The sequence below is a fragment of the Ambystoma mexicanum genome, chromosome 8 (assembly GCF_040938575.1).
Source record: "Ambystoma mexicanum isolate Mex_15411 chromosome 8, UKY_AmexF1_1, whole genome shotgun sequence".
Taxonomy (NCBI): Eukaryota; Metazoa; Chordata; class Amphibia; order Caudata; family Ambystomatidae; genus Ambystoma; species Ambystoma mexicanum.
Window position 1 is genome coordinate 470,206,181 of NC_090929.1, and position 21,808 is coordinate 470,227,988.

At 46.7% G+C, this 21,808-nt stretch overlaps 1 protein-coding gene across 3 annotated transcripts in view; it reads right to left on the reverse strand.

Moving 5' to 3' along the window:
- Window positions 1-1,062: 1,062 nt before the first annotated feature.
- The window catches only part of SDF4 (stromal cell derived factor 4), a 365,664-nt gene continuing 344,918 nt past the window's right edge, over window positions 1,063-21,808 (reverse strand). For all 3 annotated transcript variants that reach the window (XM_069610090.1, XM_069610089.1, XM_069610091.1), the window contains one exon: window positions 1,063-2,393. In XM_069610090.1, the coding sequence (XP_069466191.1) occupies window positions 2,217-2,393 (177 nt within the window). In that variant the 3' untranslated portion in view covers window positions 1,063-2,216. The remainder of the gene's footprint in view (window positions 2,394-21,808) is intronic.

Sequence of the window (21,808 nt, forward strand, 5' to 3'; positions counted from 1 at the left end):
GTATTAGATTGGCGTGTCACTTCTGAGTGAACCGCTAGCCACAAATATGAATAAAATACACAACCCGGACCTTGGTGGTATGGTTGGCCTTGGCAGTGAAAGGGGTTCTAGGTCTAGAAGGTGCGATTCACTCTTAACCAGTGCAGTAGCACTCTGCCCCTTTTCCCCTCTTTGGGTCACTTCCTGGACAGATCCTCAGGGGGCTATGGGAGACTTAGACAGAGTAGACTATTGCATAATTTACATTTATTTTTAAAGAGCTCACACAGCCCAATCATTGGCCCTGTTGTACTGGAGGTCCTATTCATAAGGGAGGCAAGCAGTAAAGCAACCACACACACAGATGTGGAAAGCCAGCCCTACTGCAACATAGACACTCTTTAGGTTGTGGGCTCCAATGGCACATTTTTGAAGAGGAACACATTGCCCGTGCAAATCCCTAGATGTTGAGAAGGAACAGTTCTGATGGGCCTCGAAATGATTTAAAGACCCCTCTCAGAACATGTCAGTGCTAGGAAAAGCCAAGTCCAATACTTTTTGCTTACCCTTTTTGGGCTGATCCCTTGATGCAAGTCTGAAGATTCCGATACAGCAGGCTGGTCAAGCATCTCCAGTTCAGCTTGTAACCGCTGACTATGTGATGTCCTGGCCAACTGGCCAATCTGCAATACTGCAAGCAGTACATGCACACATTGTGATCAACTTTCTTTGCCATTTAATAATCAGACTTCGGATATTATCAAAAATAGCACCACTATAAAAGAAGGGAAACAAGTAATGGCAGCTAAACTTGGAGAAAGAAAAAAAAAAAAGGTTTCCGTCCAAAAAATGATCAAACCGGAAAAGAAAAATCTGAATTGTGGTCTTGGAAACCCTAGCACATGCAGAATTCTGTCACTGCAGTGCATTGTGGAGGCTATTTTCTAAAAGGGACAAAGTGTCCTGTGTCAAAAGTCAAGTGAGGAGTCCATGATGGACAACGTGGATACTGCCTATCCACTAAATGCATATAAGCATGTGCATAAGAGGAAAGAGGAGAAAAGGAAACCTTGCTTCAAAGAGTCGGATGCCATTGATTTCCTTTTAATTTTACAGATTTAAGTGACAACTGATGGCAATGGCCAATCAGGATAAAAATCGAATGACACCATTTATTTACAGAAAACAAGAGACGTTAGAGGCCTCACATCCAACAAACACGAGAACATCACCTGCTACGCATGGGTCATTTGTAAAACACTATGTACATATTGAACACAATGCTTATTATGCACAAGGAATCACATATGTCCATTAACAACCTTCCTCTGACGGGATCCGTAAGCCATCATCATACAGGGATACGATTTGGGCAAAACACATGTTAAACCAAGTATGACAGAGAATTTAAGTAGGAAGTGCTCTGGATTCCAGAAAATTCAGCCAGGGTTGCTTAGCTCTCTAAAAAATATGTATATCAAAAGAAAATATAAATCTTTACCCCGCCAAAGCCCTTTATGGAGAGTTACTGTTAAGGTCCTGAAACAGGTACACCTTATCCATGGAGTTACTAGGGAGGGAATCGGAAACTTGCGCAATTATCAATCAGTATTTACCCAATCTAACATCTTTTTTATATTACTCTTTCCTTTAGCACAGACATAATTAGAATTACAAATCTACATGTTCTGAAATTGATAACTCTTTGGGAAATGGGCACCCACATTTATTTTTAACCCTCAGATGTAAAGCTTACCATTCTCCTCTTGATAAATGGGTGTACAGAGAGAGAGTTGAAGCAGTGCCACCCATCACCTTGTTGGGCAACATGGCACAGAGCAAGGCCCGCTATAGGTGGCTAGGAGAAGGATCAACATTTAAAAGATGATCTCCTTGTTTTGGCGGCAGACATCACAGCTTCTCCAAAAACATGGACGGCTCAAACTCGCAAACAATACTGCGAATGAAACATGTAGCTGCAGCAGGATCTGTGAACTACAGAGAAATCGGGAGATCTCCTGACAGGTCAGTAGAGCAGGGACTGAGTTAGTGACATTTCAGGTGAGACCTACTGGCCTTGCAGAGGCTATAGCCCATTCGGAAATCTCCCGACTTTCCTATAAGCCACTCTGCCTCTGAACAGTGGATGTTTGCTCCCCCATAACCCTTCCTGTCCTATTCCCCAAAGCAGGTGCAGGGCGGCTGTGTGCAGTAGTTTTTTAGTTCTTAGCAGGCACTCAAAATTCTTCGTGCACATTGCGGGCGTAATCCATCAGCTTGCTACCAGTGAAGTACTCGCTGTACTTTAGTACTTCCTCTGGCTCCAGGTGGTGGTTCTGATTCTCGTCTGCCACTGCGATCATCTGCTTAGCCTCGTTGAGGGCGTTATACTCGTTCATGGGGTCCATGTACTCCTACAGATGGAGAAATATAAAATTAAGGGGATAGGACCAGACCGTCATTGAAAATGATACTCGGATGGAAAAACATTGTTCACATGCTGAGTCGCAGTCATAGGCGGCTCTATACAGAAACCTATATGCAAACATTAGAAACAGCCAATATTTATTCTCAAGTATCAATAAAGCATACCATTACCCAACCACACTAAACCCATCATAGCACTGCTCACATAAGGATCCTAACAGTCTGATTCATACAAACTGTATCCAACAACATGACTTGGCATTTCGACACACTGCATCCAGAAACAATGGCTGACGTCACACAAGCCGCATCCAAATACACTGCACAAGTCACAGAAAACGTATCCAGAAATACATTTTCAGTATGTACGCCTCAGTGGGGAGGGAAGGGTGACAGGGTAGTTGTATGCAAGTCTTTCCTTGTGCCACGTCCTGATGGGTTTCTCTATAGCTCAATGCTCTGGTACCAATAGTGCTCCATTACCCAATTCACTGGATCAGACAAGAGCCGATTCACCTTAAATGTTGTTATACTGTAAAACTTGGGCACTCAGCTACTGAAGTGCCTGGATGATCAATATAGTCATTTTTTAATAGAATTATCTTAACACAAGCACTAAGATAACTGACACCAGCCAGTGTGTGGGATGGAAAGGCTGCAGGATTATTGAAAAAATATTTCATCCAACCTCAACATTACATTTTGAATGAAAAAGGAATATTATATGATGCAAGCGCCAGCTGGCAAGAATTGTGGTATGGCCAGGGGGCTCCTTCTAGCCCCCATTAATTTCTTGGCTCAGATTTTCCAAGGCTACAACTCCTTGTCCAACAAGTCTGTGCGGGTATCCCTTGGCCTGAGCTGAAAGCAGTACCCGTACCCTTTGCCACTAGTGAAGGGTGAAAATGGCACACACTATTCCCAGTGTAACCCTGCCGTTGGAATCCAGGGTGCTTGTCCATTTGAATGAGGGTTGTCCACATCCTTTCAGGTAACTCATTGCATTTAACAGTACCTTAATCGGGTTGCTTGCGGAATCACTATATGAACAGAGGTTTACGGCCCTTGTGGTCTCCCGCTCCCTGCTCACACTGTACCTGCGTAGCTGCCAATCAAGTGAGCTGTTCAATTGCTCCGGAAATATTACGCGAAAACAAATCAATTTCTGAATCCAAGAATTTTAACTGTCCCTCGCAAAGCAAATTTGATTGTCCAGGTTTATCAGCTTTTGCCTCACATGGGAGAACCCAGATCCTTTGCAGAATTTCCCCATTGTGTGGTTGACTGATTTCCCAACCGCCCCATGTAACGCTCCCCCACCAATAAACCTGGACACCAGCTCGCACCATACCACTTCCATGTTGCTCAGGCTAGCCACAATCCTCCACGACAACACCATCATAGATCCCAGTGAATTCCCTGTTCCTAAAGTTGTAAGGGTAATTATTTCCTAGGTAAATAAACCACATGCCTGGCTTCCCACATGCCTCAACCAGGGCTGCACCTTTCTTTCCAACTCATCCCACTTCATACTGGATTCCCCAAACCACCCTTCGTAACCTGCCAGGACTGCCTTACACCTGTGTGCGTTGAGGAGACCTCATCTTGATACATGGCATTTGAGAACACAACAGTGAAAAAATAGGGACTATGTGGTGGGTGGCGCAGGGGCGGGGTGTTCAATCCCATCGAGGAGCACATAACACTTGAAACAATCTTATTCCCAATCTATCAACTCGCTTAAGGTCCTCATTTTGCATCACTACAGGGCTGCGGATGTTGAAGTACCTACATTGAATGAATGGGAATCAAATTGCATCTCATCCTCAACTCTGGTGGCTACCAGAGTTTTCCCCAGGACAGCCTGCAACTGACAGGGACTTACGAGGGAGCAGTCCCTACAGATCAATAGAGATCGGGTCAGACCGACTTCAGGCCACGTATGCCATATTGTGCAGATGGGGCAAAAACTGGTGTCATCTTTGCAGTATCGCAGAATGAGTGACCCCTTCCCTTTCTAGTTGATTTTAGAATGCCACACTAGCAGGGCCTCTGCCCAGTGTTGTGTTAGTACAGCAGAATCGACCCAACCCATCAGATCTCTTGTTGTCTGGAACCAGCTCCCCCATCTGCATCACCTCCAAAAAGGCCTAAGCAAATGCTGCCTTGGACAAACCACTCATAACTGGACTACACACACAGCGGATCATGTCCACAAACCCCTTGAATTTCAACTGGATGCCTGTAGTCAGTCTTTGGACAGTAACTTCCCCAAAACCTTCAAAGCCAAGTTCAGATCATGAGATTCGTTAGTCGCATGGGTCTCTCGCAGCTTAGTGACATGAGCTACTACTGTGACATTGGCTGCCGCCCGCTTTTAGGTTAATGACCGTAGGCCCACTCAAATCTCCCCCATACACCCGAGGGAATTGGGTGTCAGTGGGCTTGTGCATCAAGTGATGACCTGTAAGTAATTGACCTCAGTGCTGGGTGCCAATGCACCGCCAAATCATGTCCCACAGTAGCGATGGAAAGGTATTAATCTCTTGCCAGGGGTGCCAGGTGCCAGAATTTTGCCCGCTGCAAATGAGACCAACAGCTGCATCCTTTTTGATTCACAGTATGTGTGGCCCTTACTTCACTGTTTGCCCTGATGCTAGTTTCAATCAAACCCTTTAATATTGGGAGCATCCTCATCCATGAAGTAGGCTCCATATTGGCCACCTGCACAACTTCTGGGTTGTCGGACCACATTCACTTTTCTGTTCCAGAGTTACCCTCCCACCAGTGGTAAGCAACCACAATCGGAAATCGATCCAACAGTGCCCAACAACTGTCCGGCCAGACCTCAGTGCATCATTCTGGACCCATAATCATCCGGACCCTCAGCTCACCGAAGCGTCAGTGAATGGTTCAAGACTGCCACTGTCCACCTGGGGCTCTCTCCCGACAATTACCCCATTGAAATCTTTAAAAAATGAATTCCACATTCTCACAATCTGCTCAAATGCCAGCCCCAATCTAATGTGATGATGTCTCTGCTTCAAACTAGCTGTCTTCAAAGCCAGTCACCTGCCAAATGCTCTTCCGACAGGCATTACTTCTCAAAAATTCCACTCACCCCTCAATGATTGTAAATTCTATTAGTGTGCTACTTATTTGCTTTGCCTACCACAACAGTGACTGCCTGAATAAACAGAGCCACCTTCTCCTGTGAGAGCCCACGGACTCCTGCCACCAAAACAATTTCAATGCCCAGAAAAGTTAGTTATCAGCAGGCCAGGGGTCTTTTTCTTAGCCAAAAGGGGATCCTCCAAGTCAGCCAGCAGACCTATAAATGTATCCAGAGTGTCCACACACTCGGCCGTGCCCACATAGCACACTAAACGGAAATCTAAATGGTACATAGATCTCCTCCCAGGTTCTCACTCTGGCAGCACCAGTCCAGAAACTTGCTAAACATCTCCAAATTAGTGCATGGGACTGAGAACCCAATGGGTCTACAATTGTCATAGTACCAATTGTCCTGAAATTTACAATCGAGGAGATGAAGCGGTCAGGATGTACAAGCAACAACCGAAATGCTGACTCAATATGTGCTTTAGCCATTAACGGCCCTTTGACCGCCAGCCTCATCACATCCTCGAAGGAAGCATAAGTCACAAAGCACACTCACAATTTACCAAGCGACCCAAGGAGAAGGCTTAATGGTGTATGAGCCTGAACGGACCTTGTTCCTTCCTGGGAAACACTCCCAGAGGGGAGACTATAAAGTCAGTGATAGGGGATTCCCCGAAGTGACCCAACACTCTTCCCCATTTTAATTCCATTCCTATTTTCAGATTCACAATTTCTGGCATGTGCAATGCAGTTTGCGGATTCCATGCCTGCCTGTTGACACGATGGCCTTAAAGAATATGAAAACCCTTCCAATAATGTATGGGTTGCGTTCATGTTGTGATAGGCATTTATCTGAGGCATTATTTTTTGCACTTTGATGGGAGAAGGTGCTAGCCCATCTGGTGCTTGCCCAGCCCCATGGCTGTTTGGCAGTTTCGCCTCCTTTGGGCCATTGGCTTCTGGCCAACACAATTGCAACGTGTTGCCCATCCCCAGACATGTATATATCTACATATCCTGCTGAATGAGTATAACCTTGTCATATTTCTAACAATTTACCTGACATTTTGGTAAATGACACCACACCCTGAATGGCCTGTGAAGACATCGCTGCTGGTCAAAGCCAGGAACATCCTGTGCAGCGTAAGAACTGCTCAAGTTTAAATTTAAAATGATCACAAGTCACATGCTGCCATCTTGTGAATGTACCCTTAAACACCCTCATCCCAAGACTTATTTGGTCATATTTGCATCTTCAAACTACATTCAGACATTTCGGAACCCATCTAACCCAGCTTTCCATTGTTTTCCCCCCCCATCCCATCCTCCTCTTTATTATCTTCCCCCTTCTTGGGTACCAGTGTCCGGGCCAACCCCTCCTGTTGCAACTCTAGCAATGTGAACACAGATTCTCACCTTCTTGAAGTGACTCTTGGTTGAGTGGATCCTTCCCATTCTGCAGGACCGAGCCCGTCCCAGCTCCAGCACCATCTCGCTGCCCTGAACTCCGCCCACTCCCCCCCCCTTCCAACTCCAGCCCAATCAAGTTGCTTGGCCTAGTTCATACAGCACTTCGGGCATCCATCAGTTGGGCGTCTTTTACATGGACATAGCAGCAGCTCCCCGTTTCCCCTATATTTTATCTGACTGCTTCTGGATATGCATGTTCCACTGAATGTCTCACTATGAAGCGCTCTACATTTTTGGTATTTGGTCTCGCTACTTGCCTTGTTATTTTGAACATCTGTGTTCATATTTCTAGAATAAAATTAGCTCTTTTTGTAACTACCTGTTCAAATTTTATATATCCTATTTGCAAACATTTTCTATCCTGTATCTAAAACAGATTTGGTCTTGATAATATTTATTACTGATAATTTGCTTTGTCATTTTGACACCAGCACGCAGGTTTTTTAAATACATTTTACTGTTCCTATACTTTCATGTTAAAAAGAAACCGTTACAGAATGGTTTCTTTTTAAAATACAAGTGTAGGAAGAAGTTGAAACTTGCACTTGTGCACTGAACGTTCTCTTAACAGCAGGCGTGTTTGGGGATTTGGATTGGGCATGGCAGGGGCTCGTCGATGGGGTTTTGTTGGGAGCGAGGCCAGGACAGCAGGGAACATAGTTCCACTACTTCTTTTAATACACTTCAACCACTGCACGCAGGCAGCTCCAACCTCAACTTGTTAATCCTTTTCTTATTCTTCTAGACTAGTCAATCACTGGACTATTGCAACTGCCACTTTCTCACCTCCCTTTTCTTCATTTCAATTTAACTTTCGTATTCCACTCCCTTTACTTTTACTATTCCAACTGTATTATCCTCTGGGTATTCTCAGGTCATTCTAGGTCGTTTTTGAGTGCTTACAATCCTTAGTTTCTCTTCTGGTTTCTTCGTCCATTGCAGGACATTTTAACATTCATCCTCCCCAATCCTACCTTTTGTTTTGTCCTCCGATCTTTCTACTTCCACTATACCCTTTCCCCGACCACACACAAAGGTTAGGTTCTGAATCTTGTTTTCATTTCTGTCCATCTTCTATTTGCGTAGTCTATCCAGATCCACGTTATTCCATCTGCTGACCATTTATTAGTCTCATCCTTTCGCACCCTACCTCCTTAGTTGGCCCTTTGCCAACCACTATTCTGTGATGAGATCTCAGCAAATTTGAACCATCTATTTTAATTACTTCTACTAGATTTTATGACCCTGTGGGATTTTTTACCTACAGACATCGACTGTGCTTTCAGTAACTTTTCAGCTATTGGTTCATCACTATATTTTTTGTGTCCTTTGTTTGAATTCAAACCAAAAGGTAAACCCGATGCCCATGGTTTTTAGATTCCTTCAAACTATTAAGGATTCAACTCTGTAGAGCAGCGATGTCTGAAAAATAGAAGTACATCTTACTATCAATATTTCTCTTTACTTCTTCATTCCTACTCTTTCCTCAAGCAAGCCAAGGTCAACTATTCTCAGAGACTTCTACAGTCACAGTCCAATTCTCCTAAACATGTTATCTCCACTCTAAACTACTTGTTCCACCCTCCTCTGTTTCCTCCTCTATTTCTATGCTTACTCTTGAGGATTTTGCCAACTTTTTCTGGTCAAACATGTAAAATATTACACATTCCTTAAACCAAGATGTCGCCACGCTCTCTGCAGTCATTGGTCCAACAGTTTTTAATTCCCCTGTCTCTAATCCACTTCTCTCTCTTTTAAACCTACTTCTGAGTGTGACATTATGTCTTCTATTTCTGGCTCTCAACCTACTCCTGGTCTCTCCAATCCTCTCCCAGAGCCTTTAATTAAATTACTTTTTAATGCTTTTGCTTCTGTCATAACTATGCTTTTCAATCTTTCTTTATTATCCAGTCATTTCCCCATCATCCTTTAAAGTAGCCACCATTATTCCTCTGTTCACAAAACCTTCCTTGGATCTGGCTGAACCTTTACATTTTCACCCAATAGTTCTCCTTCCTCAAATTGCTAGTACTCCTAGTTTCCTACCGAAAACCTGAAATTTCACCAGGGGCGTTTAAATCTTCAGTCTAAGGCTCTCCCACCTGAGCGGTTATGCTCAATGATGACCCAAGTAAGAAGCACCATTTGGGAACAGGAACTGCGCATCGTCCACGGTGCACCCAATTCTCCGCCTCCTTCCCAACCTAGCCCTATTGGTCTTTTCCACATTTAAAAAAAAAAAAATGCTGGCAAATCATTCACCTTTAGTTTGTTCACTGCCATGTTGAAAACCCTGAGTCGATGTAAACCTGAACATATTTTGCAGGACTCATCTGGCCTTGCCCACACACCATCCATCTGCCAAACTTAGATTTAGGCACGCGTTTGGGTGCCATCATGCCCTTCGGGTATCCGCCAGGTTGTCTTTGTGGCCTCATTAGGGGCTGCCTGTGTCCGTCCTGCAGCCTACACTGGTCTAGATGCAACACTCGAAACCTTTGTGTTAACCGTTTTTCTGTAACCAGAAATGCCAGTATAGGCAACAGACGTTTGGGTCACTGCCCTTACTGGCTTAACGTAGCCCCTGGCCGAACCACGTAAGAGGCTAAGGTTCAAAGGAATAGAAGACAAATCTGCCACAATGACCATGAAGGGGAAGAAAGTTAACTTTTTTTAACAGGTATTTTGTTAAATGGTGCACTTCACAATAAGCCCATTTCATATTTGATGCAATGCTGCCATCGAGAGGCCAGCATCACACAGTGAAACGTTCATTTGCGATTTGCTGCAAAGAATGCTTGTTTGCAGTAAGTAACAAATTAGTTTCATACATCCCTGTGCAATGACCTCCCTAAAAACCACCCTACTTGACCTGTAAAACCAAATGGACGGTGCCAGAGACATGGGCAAACCAGCACTTCTCTTACTTCTTGACCTATCCGCGGCGTTCGATCTCGTAGATCATGACGTCCTATGCCATCACCTCTCCTCCACTGCCAAGTTCTCCCCTGGCGCCACAGCATGGATCACCTCCTTCCTACAAGACAGAACCAATCAAGTATTCTCTGACTTAGCTTCTGCCTCACCCATCATACTCTGGTGTGCCCCAAGGCTCATGCCTCTCCCCCACCCTCTAAAACATCTTCACATGACCCCTCTTCCTCATCCTCGATGCTATGGGTATATCCTACACTAACTACGCGGACGATACCCAGATCCTCCTCACCCTCACCGGCAACTATGACACCGACTATGATCCTTAACCTCTACAAAGTCATCCAAGCCTGGATGGCAGACAATGGACTTTGCCTCAACTCTGACAAGACAGAACTCCTACTGGTAGGTTCCCCGACACGCTAAAAAAATATTGACTCCCGATTTAGTCACTTCACCATCAAAATACCTGTCTCAGACTCAGTCAAAACTCTTGGTCTATTTAGACTCCAACCTATCCATGGACCGACAAGTCAATGCAATTGTCTCCTCAGCCGCATATCATGCTAAATTGATCAACACAGTCAGGCCTTTTCTCTCAAAAGAGAACTGCACAAACATAGCCAGAGCCATCACCGGCTCCAGGCTAGACTATTGCAACGTACTCTTTCTAGGAACATCAACAAAAAAACCCGGAGAGGCTACAATCATCCAGAATAGTGCTCTCCGTGCAGGCCAAGGCATTGCCAAAAGGGACCACATCTTGGAGGCCAGAAAACTATCCCACTGGCTCCAAATAAAGGAGAATCGTCTTCAAAGCTCTGACACTGACACAAATGAATCCATCTCACTGCCCCCGTCTACCTCTCACAAAGAATCCACCCCGTTGCCTCTACAAGACTAACCCAGATCACCCCTACACCAAAATGATCTCTGTGCCACTAATAAAAAGAGCCAGAGCGGGCGGATCCAGCTTCCCATATCTCGCACCCACTCACTGTAATGACCTACCTCCCACCATCCGAAGTGAGCCCTCCCTCCTCGCTTTCCGAAAAGCAATGAAAAGCATCCTCTTCTCATAAGGTCCCTCGTAGCAGCATGAATACTAACCACAAGCTGTAATGACCAATCACATAAGCTGTAATGATAACTATGTTTGTATTTTTCTGTAATGTGGCAATTACTGCTACCATGCCTGTACCTCTGTAACTAAGCTCATGCAAGTAATAGTGCCTCAATGCCCTTGGGCTGCTTGCGCGCTAAATATAAATAAATAAATGCAAATGTCCTCTACCTTCGTAAAATCGTGACTAAGCAAGTGGGCAAGGAGATTTTGCAAGCCCTGTGCGAGGACTTTGGAAAGACATTTTGGAGTACAGGAAGGCAGAGGGACCAATAAAGACCAAGGAGAAGCAGCATCCAGAAACTGTTTTGGGAAGTGAGTTTATATTTGAAATTGTCCCCTTCCTGCAATTATTCCTGTACATGAAAGTGGCATACTTCTCGATTGAAAAAAAGAGTGATTAAAACCACTTTGCAGCAACGTTCTCAGTTATCTGCAAGTTGTCTAGGCAAGAGGATACATGTATCCCATGCCTACACAGTTGTACTGCAACAACTGAGGACAACTTTGTGAATACACCAGTTGCTGATGGAATCCCAAAAGTAAGAAATTAAATGGTTGTGAAACACCTACCAAGAAACAGACGTATCTTCTGCACTCCTTGGTGAAATATCTTAGAGAGAATTCAGAAACTATTCAGTAACCGTACTTCAATGTGTCTGGTGCCTCCTGGTCTGCCTGGTGAGTGGAGTCAGTTGTCTGGTCCACTTGGACACTGGCAGTGCCATCTTTAAATCATTAACTCCCCTCTTCCAATCGGGCAGTACTAGTGGTTTTAATGGGATTTGAATTCTCTTGTTGTGTGCGTGGAACCTACTCTTCTATATGTTCTGCTTGACAGTGGCCTGAATGCTTCAGCCTTTGAGTGAGCCATTGACTACTCTACTAAATAAATGGTGGCCATGTAAAGGTATGTTTAATGAAGGTTGCTTGTATTTCCAGTCAAACCTTTGAGGACTGCTGAGTTTGCGGTCCTGTCTTCTTGCTGTCTCTGCTACATCATGGCTCCTTTTAATGATAGTGTTGAGGCAGTGTGCCCCTTTGCTTGTGTCCCAACATCTTTTGGCATAACATTTATGATGGGCTGCAGTTCTTCCGATTTAATTTGGTGAGATCGACAGTAGAACTGTAGCATTGGCAATACATATATTGTATGCTGCCATTGAGGCCACCTTCTTACCCATCCCATACAACATGCATTACTCACCGTAATAGCATTTCTGATGATTGCATCTGCTTAAATTCACATGCTGTGCATATAGTCAGACATCTAGAGATCGAAAGGGGAAGTCGACATGGGTGTGACTAACACTATCCCTAAAGTAACGTGTAGTGTATCCAAAATACCTCTGGTTTTGTTTCTTCTGGCGTGAGGGAGCCTTATAGTCAGCCTGAGAGAGTACAGAAGAGAGAAGGTGTAAGATGGCTAGTTCCTTCTATTCCAGAGGGGAGGAAGGGTGGGCACATGTGAATCTAAGCAGATACAATTATCAGAAATGCTGTTACGGTGAGTAATGCATGTCTATTGATTGTGAATCTGCTTAGAATCACATGCTGTGCATAGACTAGCGAGCAGTACCCAGAGTGGGTGGTGGGATGTGTAAAGGGTCAGTAGCAAAGAGGTCTTAGGACCACTTGTCCCACCTGAGAATCAGACCTAGAGTGTGTATCCAGGCAGTAGTGTGTACAGAACTCCAGGTTGTTGTTTTGCAAATAGACTCGAGAGGAACATTTGCAATGAATGCTTTGGTAGCCCTTGTGCCCCGATTAGTGTGCGCTAGGCGTGAAGGGTAGAGCTCTCTTGGCAAGAGAGAAACACAGTGTGATGCAGTTTACGTTCCACTTTGAGATAGAGAAGTGTACCCCATCTCTAAATCACCTAACAGCTGCCACTGAAACGAAGAACTGGTTTGTTTTCCTTAGGGGATAGTAGATCACCGCTCTCCTGACATGCAGTGTGTGGAGGCTGCTTTCCGCCACGTTAGTGGGGTTCTGGAAAAAGGTAGGTAGTTCCATGGATAGGTTTACATTGAACTTAGACAAAGATAGGCGCAAAGAAAGTGAGTGTGCGTAAAGCCACCTTATCTTTGTGAATCGTGGCGAATCGGTCCTGAACTGAAAGGGCCTGCAGTTTGCTAACTCTCCTTATAGAGATGTTTGCCACCAGGAAGGCGGTCTTGCAGGAGTGCTTCAAGGCTAGCCTTATGCATTGGTTCAAGGGAGGCCCCATTAATCTGGTAAGAACAACATTCAGGTCCCACCTGGGAGTTAGGTTGGAAATCGGGGAATTAAGTCTCTTTCTCCCTTCCATAAATGCTTTAATTACCCGTATTTTCCACCACGAAATCTTGCTCTGGGACGTAGTGTACACCGAAAGCGCAACTAAGTGGACCTTTAGAGAATTGAAAACCAGACCTGAATCTTAACAAGTGGGTTTGGTACAGGACAATTTGTTTAAGTGAGCATGCAATAGGATTGATGCCCTTGCCGTTACACCAGATGACAAAGCGCTTCCATTTGCTGGAGTAGCAATGCCTGGTATTAGGCTTCCTTGCTTCTCAGGCTATGTCCATACATCTTCGAGGGAGTTGGAGATGCCCGAACTCTATGACCTCAGGAGCCAGGCTGCTGAGTTGAGAGTTTGAGGGCATGGATGTAGTGCCCCTCCACCCCCCCCCCCCTCTGCAAGTGCCCCTGTTCTTGAGACAGCATGTTGTACAGGCACGGCAGCTTCCTGTGAGGGGAGACTGACATTGCCATGAGATGGGAGCACCAAGGCTGGCGGGCCACCAGAATCATCCAGACTGGCTCTTGGTGCATATTGTGCACTATTCTGTTGAGCAGGAGAATCTGGGGGGCGGGGGGTGGGTAGCGTAGACACATTTCCCGGACCATGTAATCCAAAGACCATTCCCCTTGGAACGGTTCTGAGGCTACCTGAAGGCGTAATATGGGCATTGGGAGTTCTCCAGAGTGGCGAACAAGTCAACTTCTGGGAAGCCCCATTCTGCGAAGATGTGGAGTACAATGTCCTCCTGTAGTCGCCACTCATGCTCTACGGGTAGAGGGAAGTCTCTGCTGAATATGTCCGCCAGAAGATTGAGTTCCCCTGGAACATGGTTTGACAGGAGGAACATCTTGTGTTTTAGAGCCCACTTCCATATGTTCTGGGACAGTTTGGACATCCCTAGAGCGAGTGTCCTCTTGTTTAAGTAACACATGGCCGTAGCACTGTCCGTGAGGACTAGAACCGTCTTCCCCTGGATCTGTGCTTGGAAGGCTTTCAGGGCCTTGAACACTGCTAGCAGTTACAACAAGTTTATGTGATTGGATGCTGCTGCTGGGGCCCACACGCTGTGCGCCGTCTGTTGAAGGAGGTGAGCCCCCCCCCCACTCTGTCAGAGATGCATCTGTGGTGAGAGTGGCATCTACTGCGGGGGTGGTGAAAGTTTCCCCTGCAGAAGGTTTTCCCTTGACCACCACTGCAGACTGAACAAGGGCTGCTGAGACAACCACTAGATCGTCCACTGTCCGCTGATCTGACACCATGGGCTAGAGGGCCACTCTTGCATGGGGCGCAGGCGAGCGTGAGGAACTAGGTAGACACAGGAAGCCATCATCCCCAACAGTCGCAAGGCCTTGCGTACGGTCACCTCGTCACTGGCTACATAGTGAGGGATCTGGAACAACCAGAGTTCTTTAACCAGGAGTGTCTCTTAAGTAAAGTCCCCTGGGCAAGAGTGCATCCAGCAGTCTCAGCAGAGTCCAGAGTATTTTTCAATATGTTGTGGGTAATCGGTCTTCCCTCAGCCACGACCGCCAGCAGGCGTGATCAGGTGGGCTCTGGGACTTCTTGAAGGCCATCCTGGACTAGGCCCCATTGGACATCGATGTCGCTTGCCAGGACCGTTGTATGGTTTGCGATCCTAGTAGAATAGGCTGCAGTGGCAGTGACCCGTTTACCAAGGGCATAAAGTTTCTTACAATCTTTATCCGGAGGGGCTTATGCCATGGACAGTGGAACCCCCCCACCCTTTTCAGAGTGGTAGTAACCACCAGGGAGTCCGGTGTGGCATGACCCTGCATGTATAGAGGGTCAAAAGGTGATGGGCGGAATTCATCACGGGGGTTGACCGCCCGTGTGAGAGATGGTGACAACAAGGAAGGGGTTAGGCATCAGGTTGTTGGTTTTCTGACATGACACCTCCGTGTTATGAGGGAGTAGATTTATTTGTGCCTTCACTACCAAGTGGCGTGGATCGGGGGCCCATGCGACTAAGCAAATACAAGCCACAAAAATACTGCTTGTCAAACCTTGGAGTCTAATCTTCCCTGGGTATTGTAATGAAGGCATGGTATCAAATAGTGAAGACAGACACGTGATCACAGTTCAAGTGTGTTTATTGAACTTCAATGGGTTGGTAGAATGCCTATCTAAACCCAAATCTAAAGATAGGAGCAAGCTACGACCATCAAATAACAGTGTTTATGGAGTCAAAATAAAAGGGCCTATACTAGAAACCTATTGCCATTCCTTACTTCTAAATACAAAATGGTGAGGGAAAACAATGCATGCAAAAGAAAAGTGTTCAAGAAATGATATGTCAGGATAGTTGAGCAGTTGGCTTCCCTTTGCCATGTTTTCAGCACAGGGCAGGGCAGCACGTGCAGGCTTTGCAAACAGTCTGGCTTCTTGGCCACAAGGTGACAGTTCAAGTATTTTTTGTCGCTTCTTTGTTCTTTGAGCCAAGGACGATACCACAGAGTCTGCTGCTCCTCCAAGCCTTGGTCAGTTACGCGGGATTACCTCAGTTTCTCCAACACACAATGCAGGATTCTTCAGCCTGGTTTCCTGGTCTTCCGTTTTCTGCCTTGAAGGTTTCTTGAAAGTAACGGTTTCCTTCCGAAAAAGTTCAAGAGTGTTGCCCCTCCCACGAACCTCTCGTGCCTGGCCGTCTTTCTCCCCTCGTTCAGCTTCTGACTCGAAACAGCTGTACCTTTGTGTGTTTTGCTTTTCTCATTGTGCTCTTATGCTCCGCCTTTTATCCGTGTGGGAAAGTGTAATGGAAGTCAGGTGTGAGTGATTATCGATAATTGCCTGACCATAGTATTGGGACATGAGGTATACAGCTCAGGTGTGAGTGTTTTCTCCCAGAGCGGGCTGTCTGTGTAAAAGTGTTTGCGCAGGAAAGGGGGAGGAGGGGTGGGTTTCTAAATATCCCATCTGGTAGGATGGGGTAAAGATGTTACAGAGAAGAGGGGGATACCGCGTCTCGGCATTCGGATTCCCACTCCCCTAGGACCCTCACACCCTGGTGATCCTCCCACACCGGTCCACCCCCAGGGTCTGGATCTAAAGGCAATGGCTGCGCCCTGGACACATGAGAAACAGATCTGTGGGGACTAGCGGGTGAGGCACCTTCTGCTTTCTCACAGTCTCCACACATTAGTGCTGGGTGGATGTGTGTAGAGAACTGCATGTAGCTGCTTTACGGATTGTCCTTAGTGGGACATTAGCAATGAAAGCAAGATTTGCGCCTGTGCAATGTTTAAGTGTGCTTTAGAAGTAAAGGAGGAGGCCTATTAGCTAATTGGCAATATAGCTTAAACATTTAACGATCCATCTCGCAATAGTTATGTTTTGCGACCATCACCCTCCCTTCCTCTTGCCATGGACAAAGAAGTTAACCGATTTTCGAAGTTTCTTTGTTTGGTTAAGATAATTTATTTATTTATTTACATTTATATAGCATGCAAGCAGCCCAGGGGCATTGAGGCGCTGTTACTTGCAATAACTTAGTTACATGGTACAGGCATGATAGCGGTTGTTGACACATTGTGAATGTTACAGGAAAACATACTGTTGTTACAGATATTGCTTTTGGTCATATAATACAGTATACATGAAAAGTATTTGTGCTGGCGTGTCTGGCCTTATGTGAAGAGGGTAGTCTTCAGCGTTTTTCGGAAGGAGGTGAGGGAGGCCTCGCCACGGTTAGTGGGTGGTAAGGCATTCTAGTGAGAGGGCGCAAGATAAGGGAAGCTGGATCCGCCCGCTTTTACTTTTTTTTTTTACTAGTGGCACCGAGAGCATGTAGTTGTACAGTGATCTAGTTGGCCTGGTAGTGGAAACGGGGTGTATCCTTTGTGAGAGGTATGCAGGAGCAGTGAGGTGGATGCACTTGTGGGTCAGTGTCAGGGCTTTGAATAAGATCCTTTCTTTTATTGGGAGCCAGTGGGCTAGTTTTCTGGCCTCAGCGATGTGTTCTCTTTTTGCAATGCCATGGGCTGCCCGGAGCGCATTGTTCTGTATTACTTATAATCTCTCCAAGTTTTTATTGGAGGTTCCTAGAAAGAGTACGTTACAGTAGTCTAGCCTAGAGCCGGTGATGGCTCTGGCTATGTTGGTGCAGTTCTCTTTGGAGAGAAAGGGTCTGACTGCATTGATAAGTTTGGCATGATATGCAGCTGCAGAGGCTATGGCATTGATTTGTCTGTCCATGGATAGGCTGGAATCCAGATAAACTCCCAGAGTTTTGACAGAGTCGGAAACTGGAGTTTTGATGGAATCAATGGTGAAGTGGCTGAATTGGACATCTAGATTTTTTTAGGGTGTCGGGAGAACCTACCAGGAGGAGTTCCGTCTGGCAAAGTTGAGGCATAGTCCGTTGTCTGCCATCCAGGCTTGGATGGTGTTGTAGAGGTTGTTGAGGGTCAGGGAGTCAGTGTTGTAGTCGCCTGTGAGAGTGAGGAGGATCTGTGTGTCGTCAGCGTAATTGGTGTAGGAGATGCCCATGGCGTCAAGGATGAGGAAGAGGGGGCGTGTAAAGATGTTGTATAGCATGGGGGAGCAGCAGGAACCTTGGGGCACCCCACAGAGTATAATGGTTGGTGATTCGGCGGCTAGGTCAGAGAATACTTGCATGGTTCTGTCTTGTAAGAAGGAGGTGATCCACGCTGTGGCTTCTGGGGAGAATTTGGCAGTGGTGGAGAGGTGGTGGCATAGGACGCCATGATCCACGAGGTCGAAGGCCGCTGAGAGGTCAAGGAGTAGGAGAAGTGCTGGTTTACCCAAGTCTCTCAAATCGTCCATCTGGTTTTTCAGGTCAAGTAGGGCTGTTTCGGTTCCGTGTCTGGGGCGGAAGCCGGATTGGCGGAGTCCAAGGAGTTTGTTCTCTTCAATGAAGTGTTGGACCTGCAGGTAGGCTGCTTTGTCCAGTATTTTGAGGAGGAAAGGGACAGTGGTGATGGGTCTGTAGTTGTTGGGGGAGGTGGGATCGAGCGTTGGCTTTTTTAGAAGAGGGCGGACCCAAGCTTCCTTGAGGGAGGCAGGGACTTTCCCTGTGGTAAAAGAGGCATTTACAAAGGCCGTTAGGAAGGGAGCTAGCGTTTCCGTGCAGTCTTTGATAATGGAGGCTGGGCATGCATCACCTTTGCAGTTAGAGGGTTTGATGTTCCTCATTATGTTGATGTCTTTTTCCTGAATGGGTTTGAAGAAGGGTAGGGGGGGGGGATCAGGGGCAGGTGGTGGGACTGGGATGTGCTTGTTCGGTAGAGCTTGTTTAGTGGCTAATTTGTTTTTGAGGAGGCTTAGTTTGGTTTGCATGGCCTTTTGTATTTCGTCACACCAGTCTTTGTCTTTGGTGAAATTCTGGGGGGCGGGAGTGGGTGTCTCGAGCTCTCTGAAAATGGCGAATATTTCTTTAGCGCTAGATTGGGCTTCCGAGATTCTGGATTCAAAGGATTTGGCCTTCGCTTGGGTGATTGCCTTTTTGTATTTGGTGGAAAGGGCTTTAAAGATCATCTTATCTTTTTCGGAGTGGGACGTTTGACACTGAGTGCGGCTTTTTCCTCGTTGCGGAGTGAGAGGAGGTCAGATGTGAACCAAGAGTTGGAATGGGTAGTGGGTTTGGATTTGCGAGGTTTGAGTGGGGCAATGGCGTTGATAGCTGCTTTGATGGCAGTATCATAGGTTGATGCGAGAGTTTCAGGGTCTGAAGAGAAAGGTGGTCTGAAGGCTGGGCCTTGGAGGAAGGGTGGTAGTCTCTCCTTAGTGAGTTGGCAGGAGCTTCTAGCGAGGCAGGGAGGGAGGTTGGGGTGAAGGGGTAGCTGGGGAGCTAGTGGTGAGGATGCTAAAGGTGATGATGTGGTGGTCAGACCATGGGGTGGGAGTGTTTCCTGTGATGAGTGGACAGTTGTGCTGTGCTATCCAGTCAAGCGTTCTGTCCTGGGTGTGAGTTGGGCCAAGTATGGTGTTCTTGTAACCTAGAGCCTTGAGGGCAGAATCAAGGGATTTTGCTGCTGCGTCCTTACTATCCTGGAGCCCTAGGTTGACATCCCCAAGGAGAATGGCTTTAGACTGTTTTTTGAGGTTGTCAGAGGAGGTGGATGAGAGAAGCTTGAAAGTCTCCTGTTGGGCCTGGTGGGCGGTATACAGTGCGCACAGTAATTGTGCAGTGGGGGGGAGAGGGTTATTTTGACTTGGAGGTAGTCGCTGTTGTTCAGGGATTTCTCTACCTTTCTGACAGGGAGGCAGTCTGGCGATAATTGCTACACCTCCACCTTTGGAGAGGCAGTCTTGTCTAGTGATAGAGTAGCCAGGGGGTAGGGCGAGTGAGAGCGCAGGGCCGGAGGCCTCATGTAACCAAGTTTCTGAGATCATGAGTAGATCTAGGTCTTGGGAGGTTAGGAGGTCGTGTATGTCTAGAGCGTGGGCATTGATGGATCTAGCGTTAATCATGGCACATTTCAGGTGGGGTTCAGTAGAGGCTTAGGGGTTCGTGATGAGAGAGGGTGGTGTGGAAGGGCTAGGTGCGTTGAGTGTTGGGGGAGGTGCCCATTACAGATTTTACACGGGGGGGGGGGCATATTTTCAGAGCTGGTGGACACATGTGGCATAGCATTTGGCACAATAGAATTCAAAATGGTGGTAGAAGATTTGCACATCACAGATTTTACACTGGGGGGCATATTTTCAGAGGTGGTGGGCACATGTGGCATAGCATTTGGCACAATAGAATTCAAAATGGTGGTAGAAGATTTGCACATCACAGATTTTACACTGGGGGCATATTTTCAGAGGTGGTGGACACATGTGGCATAGCATTTGGCACAATAGAATTCAAAATGGTGGTAGAAGATTTGCACATCACAGATTTTACACTGGGGGTGGTGGTGGACACATGATTAATCACATTTGTTATGGGGGTAGGACCGTCGTGTGTCGGGTAAAGTACTTTGTTGGTTGCTGTATTGGTAGTACTAGTAGTGGATGCAGCCTTTGAGGTTGTGCGTGGGAGCCTGGCCTTATCAGCAAGTATAGGGGGTTGTATAGTACGTGAGCAAAGCCGTGTATTACGGGTGCTCGTGGGGGTGGGGTGTGAGGTGAAGGCGGCTTGAAAAGTACAGACGCGCAACCTGAGAAGCCTTGAAGAGGCACCTGGGTTGGCTAGAAGCTTGCTAGGGTAGTGCTTCTTACCTTGTAGGTGCTGCAAGGGCATTGGGCAGACGGCAGACAAGCAGTGAAGAGCTGCAAAGAGCACCAGAGGCCTTTCCTTACGGCCTTCCCTGCTCGGCTTCGCCTCTCGGCCCTCTCCCCCTCCATATAAAGTGGGAGGGGCGGGCGGGGCGAGGCAGCGAATCGGGACACGGGCCAGCGGCGGTGATTTCCAATGCACATTTTGTTGATTGTGCAGCCATGCAGACGGGGGCCATTTTGTCTGCCTTTAATGGTGCTTTGGCGCATGCGGCAGGAGCTGGATACAAAGAGGAACACGCGGATGTTCCAAAGCGAAGTGGAACAGCTGATTCAGCCCTCAGCTGAACGGCAGTGCTTCGTGCTCGCAGCGGAGCTGCAAAGAGCACCGGAGGCCTTTCCTTACGGCCTTCCCTGCTCGGCTTCGCCTCTCGGCCCTCTCCCCCTCCATATAAAAAGATAATACATGACAGCCCTGCTTACATGAAGTGTATAAAGTGCTTAGTGGTTGGACATACTTGATTCCTGGTCTTAGGTCTGATAACTGCCTTTTTGTTTTGTCTTTGTAGGAACCAGGAGAAACCAGAGGCGCAGAGTGTAAATACCCTTTTTTACCAGAGTCAGAGGCTCTCATTTTAAAAAGGAGAGCTCAGGCAAGTGCCTCCATCTCTTCTTGGGGACAAAACGGATGTTCACACTGCATCCTTCCATTTAAAAGCTATTGAATGCTTTGGGTAACCGCTCCAGGCAATACCCGACTGTGTCTATTACCCACTTATCCAACACGATCCCCTTCCAATGCATCTGCATAGGCAGTTACTCATCCCCATACCGTGGAAACATAGGAAGGGACCACCACTTTGGGGTAATTGTTTTGCAGCCGAGCATTCCCCACTAATGGTTTTGCCTCTACCCGTGCTCAGGCACCTGTTGCACTGTTCTCCCATGAAGCCGCTCGATTGTGTCCCTTCGCTGGGGATCCATGTGTTACTAGACTGGTAGGTGCATGGACTTGATGTGACTAAAAGGATGGCCGCGAAAGGAGCTGCAATTGGCGGGGGTTCCCCTTTGATGCTAGAATCTGCCTGCAATTTGCCCCAGTCTTAAATTGCCTCGTCCTCTTTTTTCTCATCTAGAGCATTATCCACAGCCAGGCAAAAGTCTTCTATTGGTTTCTCGAAGATTTGCCCCGGTTTCAAGTTTAAATCCCAAGCTGCGTTTTGCCATATGGGTCTTCATGACTGTGGCACCTGCAACTAATTCTATGACAAGACAGGAGG